The 16,283-nt window shown below is 37.6% G+C and overlaps 1 protein-coding gene across 3 annotated transcripts in view; it reads left to right on the top strand.

The window, feature by feature from the left end:
* The first annotated feature begins 1,327 nt into the window (after nucleotides 1–1,327).
* Nucleotides 1,328–16,283, top strand: part of ZBBX (zinc finger B-box domain containing) — a 114,373-nt gene continuing 99,417 nt past the window's right edge. For 2 of the 3 annotated variants that reach the window (XM_078069546.1, XM_078069555.1), the window contains exons 1-4: nucleotides 1,328–1,410; nucleotides 8,646–8,779; nucleotides 13,171–13,284; nucleotides 15,527–15,617. In XM_078069546.1, the coding sequence (XP_077925672.1) occupies nucleotides 8,712–8,779; nucleotides 13,171–13,284; nucleotides 15,527–15,617 (273 nt within the window). In that variant the 5' untranslated portion in view covers nucleotides 1,328–1,410; nucleotides 8,646–8,711. Of the gene's footprint in view, nucleotides 1,411–2,783; nucleotides 2,863–8,645; nucleotides 8,780–13,170; nucleotides 13,285–15,526; nucleotides 15,618–16,283 lie in introns of those variants that run through there. The other variant, XM_078069552.1, reaches the window with a different exon arrangement.

The following is a 16,283-nucleotide window of genomic DNA, read 5'->3' on the forward strand; positions in this document are numbered from 1 at the left end:
ACTACATTTAAAGGAAGGACTTGGTTGAATTTATACCACGAGCACTTAGATACCAATCACTGTACAGCACTGACACCATTTTTTATTTTTACCATTTATTAAGCACCAGCTATGGGCCTGGCTTAGTGCTAAAGACTTAATATACATCGTTTCATTTACGCTTCCATGCGAGACCATGTATGGACTAAGTGTATTATTATCTCATTTAACCAATTAAATGGGTTTTATATCTCATTCAGGGTCACACGATAGGTAAGTTGTGGTGGGACCAGGACTCAGACTCAGGGCTGCCTTCATTTCAAAGTCCAGAATCATAGCCATAAGACTATCATTGTCTTTTCTTATCTATGCTAGTTAAGTCTTGTACAACTGAACCTGTCAGGGGAAAACATTAAATGTGTTCTTTAATGAGTATTGACAGGTACATTAATGTGGAAAACAATGGTGCAGAGGTTAGTATCTTAACCATAATAGTTGAGATTATTAGTCTGTAACAAGCTAGATAACAATGTGGATAAGCATAGACATTTTTAGACCACCTGACTGAAGAACAAACCACACATGCTACTTGAAGCATATAAAAACAGATTTAAAAAAAAAAAACACACTACAGCATATTTAGGAAGCAAAAAATAAGTTCACCACAGTTGACTGTTTGGAACAGAAATGTTTGAGAAGCATGGGTTGATTATTTCTCACTCTCTCTCTTATATATTAGACTCACACACACCCAAACAGAAAAGTTTGAGAAGTTTGAGAAGCATGGGTTGATTATTTCTCCCTCTCTCTCTCTAATATATATACATTAGATTCACACATATCCATGGGTCATATATTTGGCACAAAGAAAAGAGGGTTCTTAAGACCTGGATTCCAGTGTTAATTTTACCTATTGTGACCTTTGATAAACGATTGAACAGAGCATACCTGTGGGAGTTCTTAATTGCTTGGGTTAATTCTTCTTGGGTTTGCCATTTGCTTAGCTTTGTAATTTTGAGTCATTATTCAAACTTTCTGTGCCTTAATTTTCTTAGACATAAATTGGGCCATTATGAAGATGAATTAAATATTACAGACAAAACTTTTAGAATATTGCTGTGAATGTGGTAGGAACCCCTCCAGCAGAAAGCCTTCGGGGCTACTGAGTATCCCAGTCCTTTCCTTTCTGAGAAGATCCTTTCTCTCCCCGTCCCTGCTCTCCCCCTTCTCCTCCCTCTCCTCTCTTTTCTGCTCCTCGCCCCTCTTCCCCCTCTAGGCAGGCTCCTTTGTGCCCTCTGCTGGTCAACAGCGGCAAGACCTAGCGTTCTGGTTGCTATGGGTACGGAGCTAACGCGGTAACCAAGGAGACCGAGGCGGAAGTTCTGGGTAGCTTGAGCCGGCAGCCGTGACGCAGGCGGCGGGGGTCTCCAGGTGGGTCGGCGGGCTGCGGAGGACCGCGCCCGGCGGAGGGCTTCGGAGCTGGCGGGGCTGGGCGGCCGTCAGGTCTGCGGTGGTGCGGGGAGCAGGGCGGGACGGCGGGAGAGTGGACTGGGTTGAGGGTGGAGCTGGGGCTGAGCCGCTGCCGTGCGCCGGATACAGTGCCAGGCCCATGGACTGCGGGACGCGGCATCGACCAGGAGTTGAAGCTTTTTTTTCCTATAAACAAAGAACTTCTGAGCCCATGATGCTAATGGAGTTCATTAGAGTGAACCCCAGGCAGGGAAACCAGGGGCTTGTCAATTGTACCTCCTCGACAACCTGACCTTTTCAAATGCCACCGTCTTTTATCCTTTGAAGTCATTGGTGCCTAATGAAAAATTTGGTGCCCTGACAAGTCATTACCACATCCCCTTTTGGAGCCTGCTTTCTGCCTGGATGGCGACATGCACCCGCTATATTCTGGAAGTCACTCCTCCCCAGTAAAGGTCATGGGTGAGGGGTGGCAGATTCCTAAGAAATTTGAAGCTGTGGGAGTTTTTTCTTCTATCCCCAAATTAGCATTAGAGGTGCTCATAAACAGGTTCAGTAATGTATTATTATTATTATTTTTATAGCCTGATTTTTAAAATCCAGAGTTAGCAAGACTCCTAAGGGGGAAAAAAGTCATATAAATTTGAAGCTACACAAGATTAAAACTATGCAAACACTATGCTTATGGAAAATGAAAACAGAAACAAGAACAAAAACACCCCCACCTCCCTCCAGCACCTTATTTTATAGGCTACTCAGAGGCCTGTCCTGACTTCCCATAGTATTTTCAGTTGTGTTACAAATGTATTTGAAAGTGCCTCGGTCTTTTGTCTATTTATTTCAAAACACTTAATACTCCCCCCAATTATTTTATTTGCTTTTTAATTTTTTCCTACTTTCTTCACCAGAGTGTAAGTTCACTGAGGATTGGTGCTGTACCTGTTTGGTTCACCTTGTTCTTCAGTGCTTAATCTGATACCTGGCACAGAAGAGGTGTTCCTATATTTGTTGAATGTTCATCAAAGTTTGGTAGGATATGTAGAAAAAAGAAAACAAAAGGATTTGTTGAAGTGGGAAAGAGGGTGTGTTTGTTTAAATTTTTTTCCTAAGGTTGTGCAATAAATTCAAAGCCATAGGGAAAAACTATTTAAAACTTAGCCTATTATTACTGGCAGTACATTATGTGTAGGCACTCTTCTAATTACTGGGGATTCAAAGATCAATGGCATATTTGGGATGCTTAGGGAAGCAACACCTATAAAAGCAAAGCAGCAAGAAATAACACGGGACAGCATATAATAGCAAATGAGTGTGTTACCCATGATGTCCTTACAGGAGAAGTTCACTTTTGATGGAAGAAATCTTCATGGTAGAGGTGGCCTTCCAACTGGGCACTGAATAGAATAAAACTTGGTGAGCAGAGAAGTGGAAAATAAAGTATAATGCTTAGGAAGATTGGAATGCATAATTGAGGCTCTTAAGGTACCAAACAGAGCAGCTGAGAAATATTTTTTTTCTTCTGGGTATGGGGAAAAAATATAGAAACAAAAATTTGTTACCTTGTATTACATGGGAGCAATCTGACACCCAAAAGGTTTTCACGGTGTTTAAATATATTGCTGTAAAATTTAGAAAATGGCCTGATGCCAAACAGTTCTTTCTCTAAATTTCCTTTTTATGACAGGTTATGAGTATGAAAGGGGGAAGAATGTGAATGATATGAATTAATCATTTTAAGTATGTAGAACAATATTTAGATTTCAAGACCTAAGAGGAGCTAACAGGACTGGGAATAAAATTGTAATTTCTGGCTTTGTCACTAATCTTAGATGGATGCCTTAATTTTCCCATTCCTAAGATAGTCATAAGCAACCACTTAGGCTAATAGTAGATTTTATGAGAATGGATGGGATAGATACGTATAAAAGGAGTTGGGTTTCTGAAAGATGTGATTTATAAATTTAATGCTTTCATTGCTATTTGTAATCATATGAAATTTTCAGTGATACAGAATTAATAATGATTGTATATTGATGTACTGTTGTGCCTTTAAAACATATTTTTAAGCTATAGAGGAGTTTCTTTATAGTAAATCTGACCCAGAGGCTCATTATGTAAAATAGATGAAATCAGAGAAGCTGTGGTTTAAGAAAAGCCTTGATACTCCCTCATTCCCCTCTCAAGGTAGCTTCTGTTTCCTTCCCTGAACCCTGAGCTCCCTGAAGGCCCTTAAGGAAGATTTATAGGCCACAAATTAGAGTCCCTTTGTTTGATATCCTGCAAATTAGGTGGGGGTGGGAGGCTTGGGGGGGATGGAATTCTCATAATTTAATACATCTATAAACTGAGGCTCAGAGACCACTCTGACACAAAGGTCCTCTGAACTTAAACCTGGTATCTTTTAAAATTACTTATCATCTTTAGTTGGCAAATATTTTATTTTATTTTATTTTTTTAAGATTTTATTTTATTTATTTGACAGAGAGAGAGGGAGACAGCTAGAGAGGGAACACAAGCAGGGGGAGTGGGAGAGGGAGAAGCAGGCTCCCGGCCGAGCAGAGAGCCCGATGCGGGGCTCGATCCCAGGACCCTGGGATCATGACCTGAGCCGAAGGCAGACGCTTAACGACTGAGCCACCCAGTCGCCCCAGTTGGCAAATATTTTAAAAAGATACCTCACCCCTTGATATCTGAAAGCAAACTTTCTTAATTGTTCTCAAGAGAACCTACACGTACAAGGTAAAAACTGGGTGACATGGGTACTATTTAGTACCCCGAGGCAGTATTTATCAGGTATGTTGGTTGGCTGAAAGATCGAGTGCAGCTGAGAAGTCAATACCTGATTTACTTTAATGGCCTGTACTAGGAGAAAATGGCATTTGTTTATTTAGTAGGCCACTCAAGCACAAGATATTATGCTAGAGATCAGGTGTTATCAATCTTTTCCTTAGATTTTAAAAAAGATTTTAAAATAAATATATGTATTTAGAATATGGATAGTATCAGATAGTGAAAATATAAAAAGTATACTTCTTTTAAGAGTTTAAAACTATTTTTATTTAAATTCATTTTTATTTAACATTTCTTTCTTGAGTCTCTGATTTCTAAGTACTATGGTAAACATGTTAATCCATCCAAAAGAGCTTGCTTTTGGACCTTAAAATATATGTTAAAGTAAGGAAAAATTCTTATTTGTTGGCTTTTAAGTTTTCAGGTCTAAGGTGATCTGGGTCATTAGAATAACCAACTCATCTTAGATAAGTTTTCAGTTACAAAAATTGTCCCTTCTTGGGCGCCTGGGTGGCTCAGTTGGTTAAGCATCTGACTTCTGCTCAGGTCATGGTCCCAGGTCTGGGGATTGAGCCCCACATTGGGCTCCCTGCTCAGCGAGAAGTCTGCTTTTCCCTCTGCCCCTCACCCTGCTTGTGCTCTCTCTCTCTCAAATAAATAAATTAGATCTTTTAAAAATAATTGTCCTATCTTGAAAACAGTGGTTTCCCAAACCTTCCATTCTGCCAATGGTCTCATGGCAAATTTTAGGAGATTAGGGCAACTCTTGATGAATGATCTGAGTTTCTAGGATTATAAATCATCATCATTTCCTTGTTTCCATTCTGTGATAGCCAGCCCTGATGCTTGGGTTGCATTCCCAGAATAGGAACTTACGTAGAAGGAGAGTCAAACCATTGTGGACAACATTGGGTCATATTATGTGTATATGTGTGGGGAAGAACAAGGTTGGGGACGAAAAAATGGTGCAGTCTAATAAATCAGGTAACGAGAAAATTTTCCAAATAAATATTAAACTTTGAGTATTTAATTATCAGAAAAAAAAAATGGAGTCACCAAAGGACAGGTGGCTATAAAGTTTGCATAGTAGGGAGTTTATCTGTAGTTCCCTGATTCCATTAAGTGACTAAAAGTTTTGTGTTTTGCTATTCTTCCTGCTGACATTGTTCTATCCTTGCTGTCCGAAGAAAGGTGACTAATTCTCTGTTGGTTTTATGAAAGGAAACAGGCAGAACAGCATGACTCACAATTATAATCTTCCTTTTTTCTTCATACAAGAAAATTGGCTCATGTGTGTGACTTGATAAAACATTTTACTGAGAAGAAGCCTTACTAATTGCATTCAGTGAAGTGAAATGCCCCCGAATAAGACCATTTATTGGTTAAATCACATTATCAACCGAGCTATAAATCTGAATCATCTCATCCTAATGAAATTTACAGACTTTTTTTTTCCTTTCAATCTTCGTGTATTAGTTCAGTTTTATGCGTATGTACCTATGCAGTTGACTCTTGAACAATATGGGGGATTAGGCACAGCAACTCCCCGCACAGTTAAAAATCCATGTATAACTTTTGACTTATTTTTTTTTTTTGGTAATGATAACAGTATGGAACTTTTCATGAAAAACTTAGCCACAGTAGCCTAGGGTCCAGCAGTTGGATTTCCAGATTATAATCAAAAAGAGATATAGACTCTTTTTGAGTAGGATTATTCCTGGAGTTTTTTTTGTTTTGTTTTGTTTTGTTTTTCAAGGTACCTTTAAGTGAGACAGAGGTTTTACATACAAAGAGGGGGTTATAGATGCATCCTCCCTTCCCCAAAGCATACCAAATCTTCATTTTCCAATGGTATCTTTAGTTTTCTTTGACCCTGATTTTAGCTTTGAGAGATAGGACTTGGGGCTTGAGAAAGGAGTCGGAATTAAATGTCCCTCCTAAGTATTTCCTTCTGTTGGAATGTTCCACGGTATTGTCATTGTGTGGCTGTCCCTTTCATTTTGAGTTCTTTGAGGGAAGACGCTATGTCTTTCTTACCATTGTAATTTCAGTACCCATAAAGGAGTCACAAAGGAGTAGCTAAATGTTTATTGAAGGCACAAATACACTTAGTCCTGTGATGCATCCTTTACACTGCTTACAGTATAAAATTATTTTGTATAATTCCATTTTGGAATTATCTTCAGAGAATAAATTTCTTCAGAATTTTTTCCAAGGTAGTAAAAATCTACCCTTTCAGGCTAGATTTGATTTTTTTGGAAGTAGAGTAACTTGAAACCAGATTTGAATGAACAAAGTAGTCGCTCTTGCTGAACAGTATCATTTTTAGTTTTAAGTGAGGCACAACAGAGTAGATCTGTGTGTTTGTTGGGTATATGATGGACTCTGCAGATGGTTTCAAAAGAGGCATTCTTTTTTTTAAATTTTATTTATTTATTTGAGAGAGAGAGAGAGCACAAGCAGGGGGAGCTGCAGAGAGAGAGAGGGAGAAGCAGGCTCCCCACTGAGCAGAGAGCCCAACACAGGGCTCCATCCCAGGACCCTGGGATCATGACCTGAGCTGAAGGCAGACGCTTAACCAACTGAGCCACCCAGACGCCCATCAAAGGAGGCATTCTAAAAATGTTTTGGTCAGTAGTTGCATCATTGAAATTATGAGAGAGTGTCCCAAAGGAACAAAACTGAAGAACTACTTATTTGATTATGTAGACTTTGATGTTATAATAGTCTTCCATTTGGTTACTCCCTTTTGATGCCTTCCCTCCTTAAGTTTTTGAGCAAAGCTTCTAGATTTATTTTCTATTCTTCTGTCTAAAACTTTCGGTGACTCTCATTAGCTAGAGAATAAATTCCAAATGCCTTGACTTTGCATTTAAAGCACTCATTATTGGGCCTCAGCCTGTATTTCCAAGTGTATGCCTACTTTTCCCCCTCCATGTAACCTGCACATCAACCAAATGGAACCAGTCATTAGTCCCCATTCAAAAGCTGTTCTTTCTCATAGTGTGGAGTGTTCATCTAGTCCATATCTTCTTTCTCTCTTTCTTCTTCTTCTTCTTCTTTTTTTTTTTTTTTTTTAGTGAGGGGAAGAGGGGAGGGAAAGAGGGAGAGGGAGAGAGAGAATCTTAAGCAGGCTTCATGCCCAGCATGGAGCCTGTTGCGGAGCTTGATCTCACAACTCTGAGATCATGACCTGAGCTGAAATCAAGAGTCAGATGCTTAACCAACTGAGCCACCGCAGCGCCCCCCGTATCTTCTTATATAAGCCCCCTTCTCCTAAAAACCCCCCTTTAAATGCTAGCCAGCTAGAATTTTCTCCTTTCTCTCACTGCTTATATTATTACATCTATTTCTATGGCTTTTATAATTTCTATCCTGTTTTATGGCTTTTATATATAGGTTTGATACGCCCTTTTTGACTCTGCCATTGAACCAGAAAACAAATCTCCCTGGGCCTTGATTCCTTCCTGCCTCTCAGCACAGTGCTCTGCATATAGCAGAGACTTAATAAATATTTATGGCGCTTGTGAGTACATAGGAACACATATATAAACCAACAATATCAAATGGTTTGGCCATTTAAGACTATGGACTCTATGGTAATGCCTCTTATATTTCTTTAAGAGCATTCAGAATTTGAAATTTTTATTGGTATAAAAATCTAATAGTTGTGCATGTGATTTAGTAATTCAGCATTACAGAGTAAATTGTTATAGAACCATGAATAATTGGGATACTCAGGAAATAGGGTATTCTGAATAATTTAATTTTCTGGTTAACTAGGAGTTGGGCAGAAAATCTTTTTTGTTTCATTTCTTGTTAAAAAATTCTTTCTAAATATGCTAATTTCTGATCTTGGGCAAAGAGCATCATTAAAATTTTCTTTGATGAATGAGGATATTAGAATGCCTTTGGGTAATTATTACGTACCTTAATTCTCATTTTCATTACCATATATGTACAAAAAAAGGTTTTGAGTTTGGATTGTATCTCGAAAGTCCTTTTCTTTTCCTATATTTAGCCATGGATATTATTTTTGGATGGGAACAAAACCTGATATATATTTTTTTACTCTTTACCATAGAAGGAGCCGGAATATGTTCTCTGTTTGTCTTAATGAGTGCATTCTTCACTTTCAATTGACTATTTCCATAGTCTTTTGCTATATAATTATTGGTAAAGTTTTAGTTCCATCAGGTATGCTGTATTTATAACTTTATTAGTATATAAATATTTATAAAATTTATATTTAGCACGTATATATTTATTGTTTAACCTTTAATTCAACTTTTTCCCTCATAATGATTTCTGTTTTTAAAACTTGCTGGAACTATATGCAGTTTTGAATTTGTAATTTACCTGCTTACATAATTCTGGCATAATTCTTTTGTCTGTTACTTTTTCAGAAGTTTTTGCAAATCACAATGATTTTTATATAATATTAAGACAGTGGGGAAAAAAAGACAGTGATCATGAACACCAAAGATTTTGTAGTTCTTCCATGGGGAAAACCTGGCAATTCTGTAAAGCTGAAATACAAGTAAGTGCATGTATATTTATTACTTAAATAGAAATAATTGCTAAAATTTCTGTATGTTGTAATTTAAAGTATTCTTTTTATATGAGACAGTTTAGACTTGAGCTTAAATTTGTGAGTTCTTATCTCCATTTTCTTTACTTTGGTGTATTTTCATCTATAAGAGAGTAGGTTGGATATATAATAAATCCACAATAGTTTTTAAAATGAGGACTAAAATTACTTATGCCGCAAAATTGAGGTTAAAAGTTATAAGTAAAATTTGGGTTTATTGACTATTAAAGCAATCTAACAAAGTTACTAATAGTTTGTGACACTTGTTCAGAATTAAAAGGAATCACCCTGAAGAAACTGAAAGGCACTGAAATTTTGGGAGACTATTGGGCCTAGAGATCTTTAAACAGAGAATAGAAGGTGCTAACTAGCCCAGCCCTTCGCCTACTAAAGGACAGTATGTTAAGTTCACCTTTCTCAGGAGGGGTACCTTCTGTCCTGGATTGCCTTGTGGATGCATTCAGCTAGAACCAAGCCATTCTGGGTATCCTGGGAATTTCATGACATGGCAGGAGGACTGGAAGTGTCAATACACTCTTTCCCTTTGAGGTCATCCAGGGCCACTGGAAATTCCCAAGGCCTTTCTCTAGAGTATCAATAAATACCAGCTGGTTTGGATTAGGGACGGGCTGTCAACTTTTAATTTGAACTTTGAGTTCCCTGAATCAGATCCTGCAGTGTCTTCAGAGCCTTCCTAATTCTTCCTTCACTTTTGAGATACTGTGTGTAAGAGCATGTGTAAACTGGAAAATGTTACACAAATATATGGCATTCTCAGCACAGTTGACCCTTGACCAACACGAGGGTTAGGGGCACTGACCCCCTAGCACAGTCAAAAATCCATGTATAACTTTTGACATCCCCAGAACTTAACTGCTAGTAGCCTACTCTTGACCTGAAGCCTTATGGATAACATAAACTCTCAAATAACACATATTTTGTATGTTGCATGTATTATATACTGTATTCTTTCAATAAACTAAGCTAAAGAAAAGAAAATGTTATTAAGAAAATCATAAGGACAAGACAACAATACTGTACTGTATTTATCAAAAAAAATTTGTAAGTAGACCCATGCAGTTCAAACCCCTGTTGTTCACAATCAGCTGTATTTGTTTTACCATTTTTTGGTGGGAGAGGAGCTATCCAATTGCTACTATTACCAATTTTGCCTTTTTTGTGTAAAAAGAAAAGGGGGCATACAAAATTTGGTTTTGGTCATATGTTTCCCGTCTGTGTTTATATACCTATAAACCATTTATCCAAACATTTATTAAATGCACATGTTTTACACACTGTGCTAGGGAATGGTGGATATGAAAGTGAGAAGACACAATCTTTGCTCTAAGGTAGTTTGTAGAGGATGTGAATAGATAAAATCACATTTACGAGATAGTGTGAAGCATGGTGTGATGAGAAAGCACAGGGGGCTATGAGAACATGGCCCAAACTACTGGGTCAGGTAGGAGGTCTCCAAGCTTCACCTGAATGATGCAGTTAGTTGGGCAGTTACTGGGGGAAACTTGTGCAAAGGCACAGAGACCACATAGTTTGGGAACTTTCAGACATATCCGGTGTTTTATGGAACAGAGATTTGTAGAACAAAGTTGGAGAGAAGGGCAGGGTTGTATAGATAGTAAATTAACTTGTATGCCACACTAAGGAGTTCGGAATTTATTTTGGAGGTAAGGTGGGGATCACTGTTCCATGGCCTGCAGGTCTCCCTGATCCACCCATGATCAATAACCTACAAAAGCTAGGACAGGAACAACCACTCTGTGGTAATTGCTCTGGAGTTCCCTTTGTCCCCCTTTCCTTATTCCCCTTGTCCCCCTATTTTCATTTGATACTGTCTTAACGATTATCTTAACCTTGTCTGACGTATTGGTGTTCTCCAACGTTTGTCTTCCTCTTTCTCAGCCTCCAACTCATTTCAGCAGGTTGTTTCTGGCCCTTGGATTTGTTGGGTTGACCTGGTCTCTGCAGGATCAACCCTAGTTTTCCTCAGTGGCCCTGCCTGCCCCTTGGCTCTGTGTCTGAGGCTGTCTCCAGGAGGAACCCTTGTCTTGTTTCACACCCATAGCATCCCATCAACTTGACCACTTGGTCAGTAAGCCAGTCTTTTTTTTTTTTTCAGTCTCATCCCTTTCCTCTACCACAGTGGGGTCTTCAGAAACATTAAAAGTTTTCTAAGCAAGTGAGTAACACAATCACATTTGTGCTCTTGAACTCTTCCTCTGGAAGCCATGTGAAAAGTGTTGTGGGCCATTGAGACTTTGGGCAGGGAGATCAGCTCAGGTATCAGTCCTGAACTGTGTCCCCATCCCATCCCAAAGTGATCTAGGCATCATTATCCTTCTGGTTACCCAAGTAAGAAACCTAGGATTATCTTAGATTCCTTCCTTGTCCCTTCCCTGTGAGTCACCTACTTCTGGTCAGTCTCCAAGTCCAGTTAATTTTATTTCTTTATATTTTCCAAATGCTCCCATTTTTCTCTCTACTGTCTCTATCCAGTAGGACCAGCATCATCTCTCTATTATTAGGATTACCGAAATAGTCTCTGCCTTGCCTTGCCTTTCAGCCTTGCACCCTCTAATTTCCCATTCTGCAGTCAGGGTGATCTTTCTAAATAAAATGCAAGTCTGATCAATTCTCTTAAAGTCCTTTGGCGAGTCTCATTGCTTATAGAATACAAATCCTCATCATGGCCTACATGGCTCTTCAAGATCTGGCCACTCTCCACCTCAGCAGTTCCATTTCTTGCCACTTTTCCCATCCTGCACATAATGCCTGGTCATATGGAACCTCTTGCTCCTTGACCCACACATCACCCGTGTCCACTTGTGCCCACACTTTTCTTTCTTCCTGGAATGCTGCTTTCACCACTTTCCTTTCATCCCTTAGGGCTCAGCTCAGAATTCTCTTTCCCCCGAAATGCTCTTGCAGGCCCATCTGCTGGTTGTGTGCCCTTTCTGTGTGTTCAGGTACCTGCATGTACTTCTCCAATGACAGCACCACTATACTGTATTTCAGTTACCTTCAGGCATGCCTGTGTTCCTGTCTGTACTGAAAGCTCTACTGGGTCTCCTACCCTATCATGTACTATCACATATCCTGTCCCCACCGTGCCTGTTTGTACTAGGGGCTGAAATACTTGTGGAGCACATGTAATGAAAATTGTGCCTCCCCCTTGGTATCCTTGCCGGCTTCTCGGAACCCTCTGGCAGCCTCTGCCTCCTTTCACTTTCTGTATAACTCCCCGGATAGTGTCCACTTGGGCACGTATCTTTGGCCCACTTGCTCTTTGGTGACTGCTTCTATAAATTAGCTCCCTTTTCTGATCTCCATTATTTTTATTTTTCAATGCCTTGCCATCGAATCCTTGGGTACGCACACTACTTGTATATAGACAAACACTAATGTAGTAATAAAGGAAGAGATTTAAACTCATGATAGATAATACAAGCTAGACAACTAGGTTGGTGTAGACCTATGGGAGATGGAGTCAGTGACTAATACGGACAAGAGACTGGAACTGTAAAGTGAAGAAAATGGCTTGTGTCAAAAGTTTGATGAGCTTCAGATATTATCATCAAAATCTCTTGTGCGAGAATCTATAAGAGGGCTCTTCTCTGTCCTCAAAATAAGTTCTTTTCTTATTGCCTTCCTTCAGAGGAAACAATAGGTGGTGTTGGCCCAGGTCCCATTCAATCCTTTTGATGGCTCCTATACCGAGACCCTCAATAGGTGCTTTCTCCCTAATAGGCCCCAAACAAGCTCTGCTCTCTCTCTCTCTCTCTTTTTTTTTTTTTTTTTGTATTGTACTTGTACAACATAGAGGTAGAAATTTATTGAAGATTTCTAAGATGATCAGGTCAGCAAAAATGTGTATTCTGTCTATAGAGAAAAAAATAGTTATTTTAAACAGTATGCTTCAAACTATTTGAATTCTTTAAAGACAGTATGAAAATTAGAAAATATTTTTTCTTTTGCTTTCTATTTGTATAGCATAGATATTTGTGCATATGTAAAGGCAGAGTTCATATGGAAAGTGAATTATGATTTGAAACTTTTAGTACTGTAATGGGAAAAACAAAATTCTGAGATTTGAAGAGATACATACGTTAAGGAGAATGTTAATGCAAGGTAATGCTAACTTTAGAAACCATATTTCACAGAATGCAAAGGAAGTAGTTAGAATACTTCATCACTTACTCACTATTCATAATTTTCATTAAATGCCAAAGATGATATAAAATTATTTTGCCTTGTTTTTTGTTGTTGTTGTTGTTGTTGTTTGTTTACCACAAATGAACATTCTGTGTTTAACTCTTACTCAGAAATGCTCAGGAACTGAGGATGGAGAAGGTCCAGTTAGAATTGGAGAACCAACAGATGGAAAAGAAGCTACAGGAATTCCAGTCAGCTTGGAGCAAAGGAAAGGAAGAAAAAGAGTAGGTGACATTTTTAGGGATTTTGAGAGGAATAAACTGAATTGGGTAAAGAACTAATTCATATATTAATATATCATTCCAAAAAAGATCTGCCCTGAATGAATAATTTCTGGCTTTTCCTGATGAACAAATAGTATTAAATTTCTCCTACTTTTTCTATTTGTGTCCTTTATAGAAGGCATGTTGCTTTTTAAAATTACCATTACTTCTGTTTCCTTTGAACCTTATTTGGTCTTACACTTTCTTATTTCTCTTCTTACATGACTCTTCTGAAGCATGAAAGTCTGGGATGTTTAGCACAGCAATGCAGAAGTTGGCCTTTGCTCTCATAAAGCTGCCACCCATAGGAGATTGCGTTTAAGGTTGTTTTTACTTATGAAAAGACTTTGAGGGGGCAGGAGTTTACATGTTCATATGTAAGAACCATTCAAACCCTCAAGTATGTTTAAAATATTTTTAGACAAATGTGTTTTAGCTGAAATTTTATTAATGAGTACTCTCTAATATTGTGCTTTGTATCTATACTAATTTTATTGAGCATTTTCCTTTATTATAAAAATAATAAATGTAGATGATAAAAGTCAAACAGAACTGATAGTTATGTAACAGAAATTATTTCTTCTTAGCTCTAGGCTGACTCCCAGCCCATTTGTAGCTCTGCTTTTAACAATTAAGTTTTTTTTTCCTCCACAAATATCTTCGCTTTGTATAAACCTATGTATATATATGTGTATGAATGTGTGTTTGTGTATATCTCACATGTCTTTTCTTTTTTCCAAAGAATTATTTATTTATTTATTTGACAGAGAGAGAGAGTGAGAGCAGGAACAGAAGCAGGGGGAGTGGGAGAGGGAGAAGCAGGCTTCTCGCCGAGCAGGGAGCCCGACGCGGGGCTCGATCCCAGGACCCTGGGATCATGACCTGAGCCAAAGGCAGACGCTTAACGACTGAGCCATCCAGGCGCCCCAATCTCACATGTCTTTTATGTTTTTACAAGTGAGGTTATAAAATGATTCACACCCTATTTTTTTTTTTTTTTTTACTTAATACATCTTAGCACTCTTGCCGCATCAGCATGCAATTGATCTCATTCTTTTAATGGCCACATAATATTTCTTTGTGTATTTTTCAGATCTTTATTAAATTTTCTCAATTTTGTAGTTATAAGTGCTGCTGTGAGCATGCTTCTACATATATTTTTGCTTACGTATGCAAGAATATTAAAGGGTGAAATTTTAGGTCAAAGTGTATGTGCAGTTTACATTTTGGTGGATATTGGAGAAATTGTCTTTCAGATAGGCTTCAAAAATGTATAACTTTCTCCTACAGAGGATAACAGTGCATGTCTCATGTGCTTTGGCTGGTACTAAATATCGCCAGGCTTTTTGTATATTAAATTTTCTTTTGTTTGGTCTTATCAAATATCCAAGTGATATTTGATAAGTGATATTTTCATTAGCTGAGGAACCTTTTGTAGATGTTTTTAAAAATGTTCTAAAGCTTGACTGAGTTTTTAGAAGAGGTAAGTGTTCTTCTAAGGTCACATAGATAGTAAATGTCACAGCCAGAATGAGAACCTGCCACTCACTGGTCAGGAAGATAGAAGTCCAGTGTTCTGACCTTGACTTTATTATTTATTGTCTGTGTGACCTTGGGCAAGTTTTTGTCTCATTATTTTGTAAGTGAGAATTGGACTTCTGCCCTGTTGACTTCAGAAAATTTTGTGAGACTCAAAAGTGCTTTGAAAACTAGAAATTAAACAGTTTGCTTTCTTTGTCATCTCTGTTACCTTTCAATGTGGCAGCTGATTTGTAGTCTTAAATACGGAATTCATCGCTTAGTAGATCTGCCAAATATTTTGGGTATTGTTTTGCTTCCTTTTCCTCTTTACATTTGTATACCCTTAGCTTTTAAAACTGCATGACAATCTGTAAAGTTTCCTATAAATCAGTAAAGCTATCTTTAATCATCATAAATGTCTAAAAAAGGAAATTCTTCATCTGTGTTTGGACATTTTATTTTTATTCATTTCTTCTCAAAAGCTCCAAATATGGTAGAGCTATATTTTAGAATTGCTGAGGATATCATGGCATCATTGATATTTCATTTTCATTTTGTGGTGGTCTGTTACATGTTAATGACTGAATTTCATTTCTTGAAACAGGGAAAATATATTTGTTTTCATTAAAAGGAGAAATGTATTTAGTAATAACATTTTGTCTTCCATTTATATATATTGAAGGTCAAGTGGATATCGCTGGAAATCTGGACAAGTGGGAAAATTGGGTAATCAGTCACTCATGATGTCACAAAATAAAGGAAATATTATTAAGGTAGGAAAATACCATTTGGCTCTCAGGGAATTTACTCAGTGAAGAGATATAAATTAGTTTTTCAGATCTTGTATTCCCTTCTATACTTAAGAACCTACTATTATTATTTTAACAACTGCATATTACTGGATTTTGATTAATTTTTATGGTTTAATCTGTAGCTTTCATTATTCAGATATATTTTATTTTTCATCTGCAAGATGATTTTTAAGAATTCACCTTGAGTAGAATCTTTCTAAATTGAATTTTTTTTTACAGTTCAATTCTGGTTTCAAGTATGTGAAATACAACTATGTAGTTTTATATTAGGGTGAAAACTAAGTTATTTGATGTAACAAAGGACAGACTTTTTTCTGCCTTTTTATTATATCACATTTATTTAATAGTGTTTATGTTTTGCTTGGATAATGATTATTATTCATATACTATTGATTCCATGTGTGAAGATACCCAAGAAAAAATGCTTTCAGGTTTCCCAGCTGTAGAATTGCTTTATCTTTACTGTGTATTATAAAATAAAACATTATATTTAAAATTAGAACCAGATGAGTGACTTTATGTAAGGAAAGCTGTTTTGTTTCTGGATTGTTTAGTACAAGATCTGTGACTTTGTAAGTTTTAACTTATATAGCTTTTTCTCTCCCAGTTATTGAAGTATAATATATT

The sequence above is a fragment of the Halichoerus grypus genome, chromosome 1 (genome assembly GCF_964656455.1).
Source record: "Halichoerus grypus chromosome 1, mHalGry1.hap1.1, whole genome shotgun sequence".
Classification (NCBI taxonomy): domain Eukaryota; kingdom Metazoa; phylum Chordata; class Mammalia; order Carnivora; family Phocidae; genus Halichoerus; species Halichoerus grypus.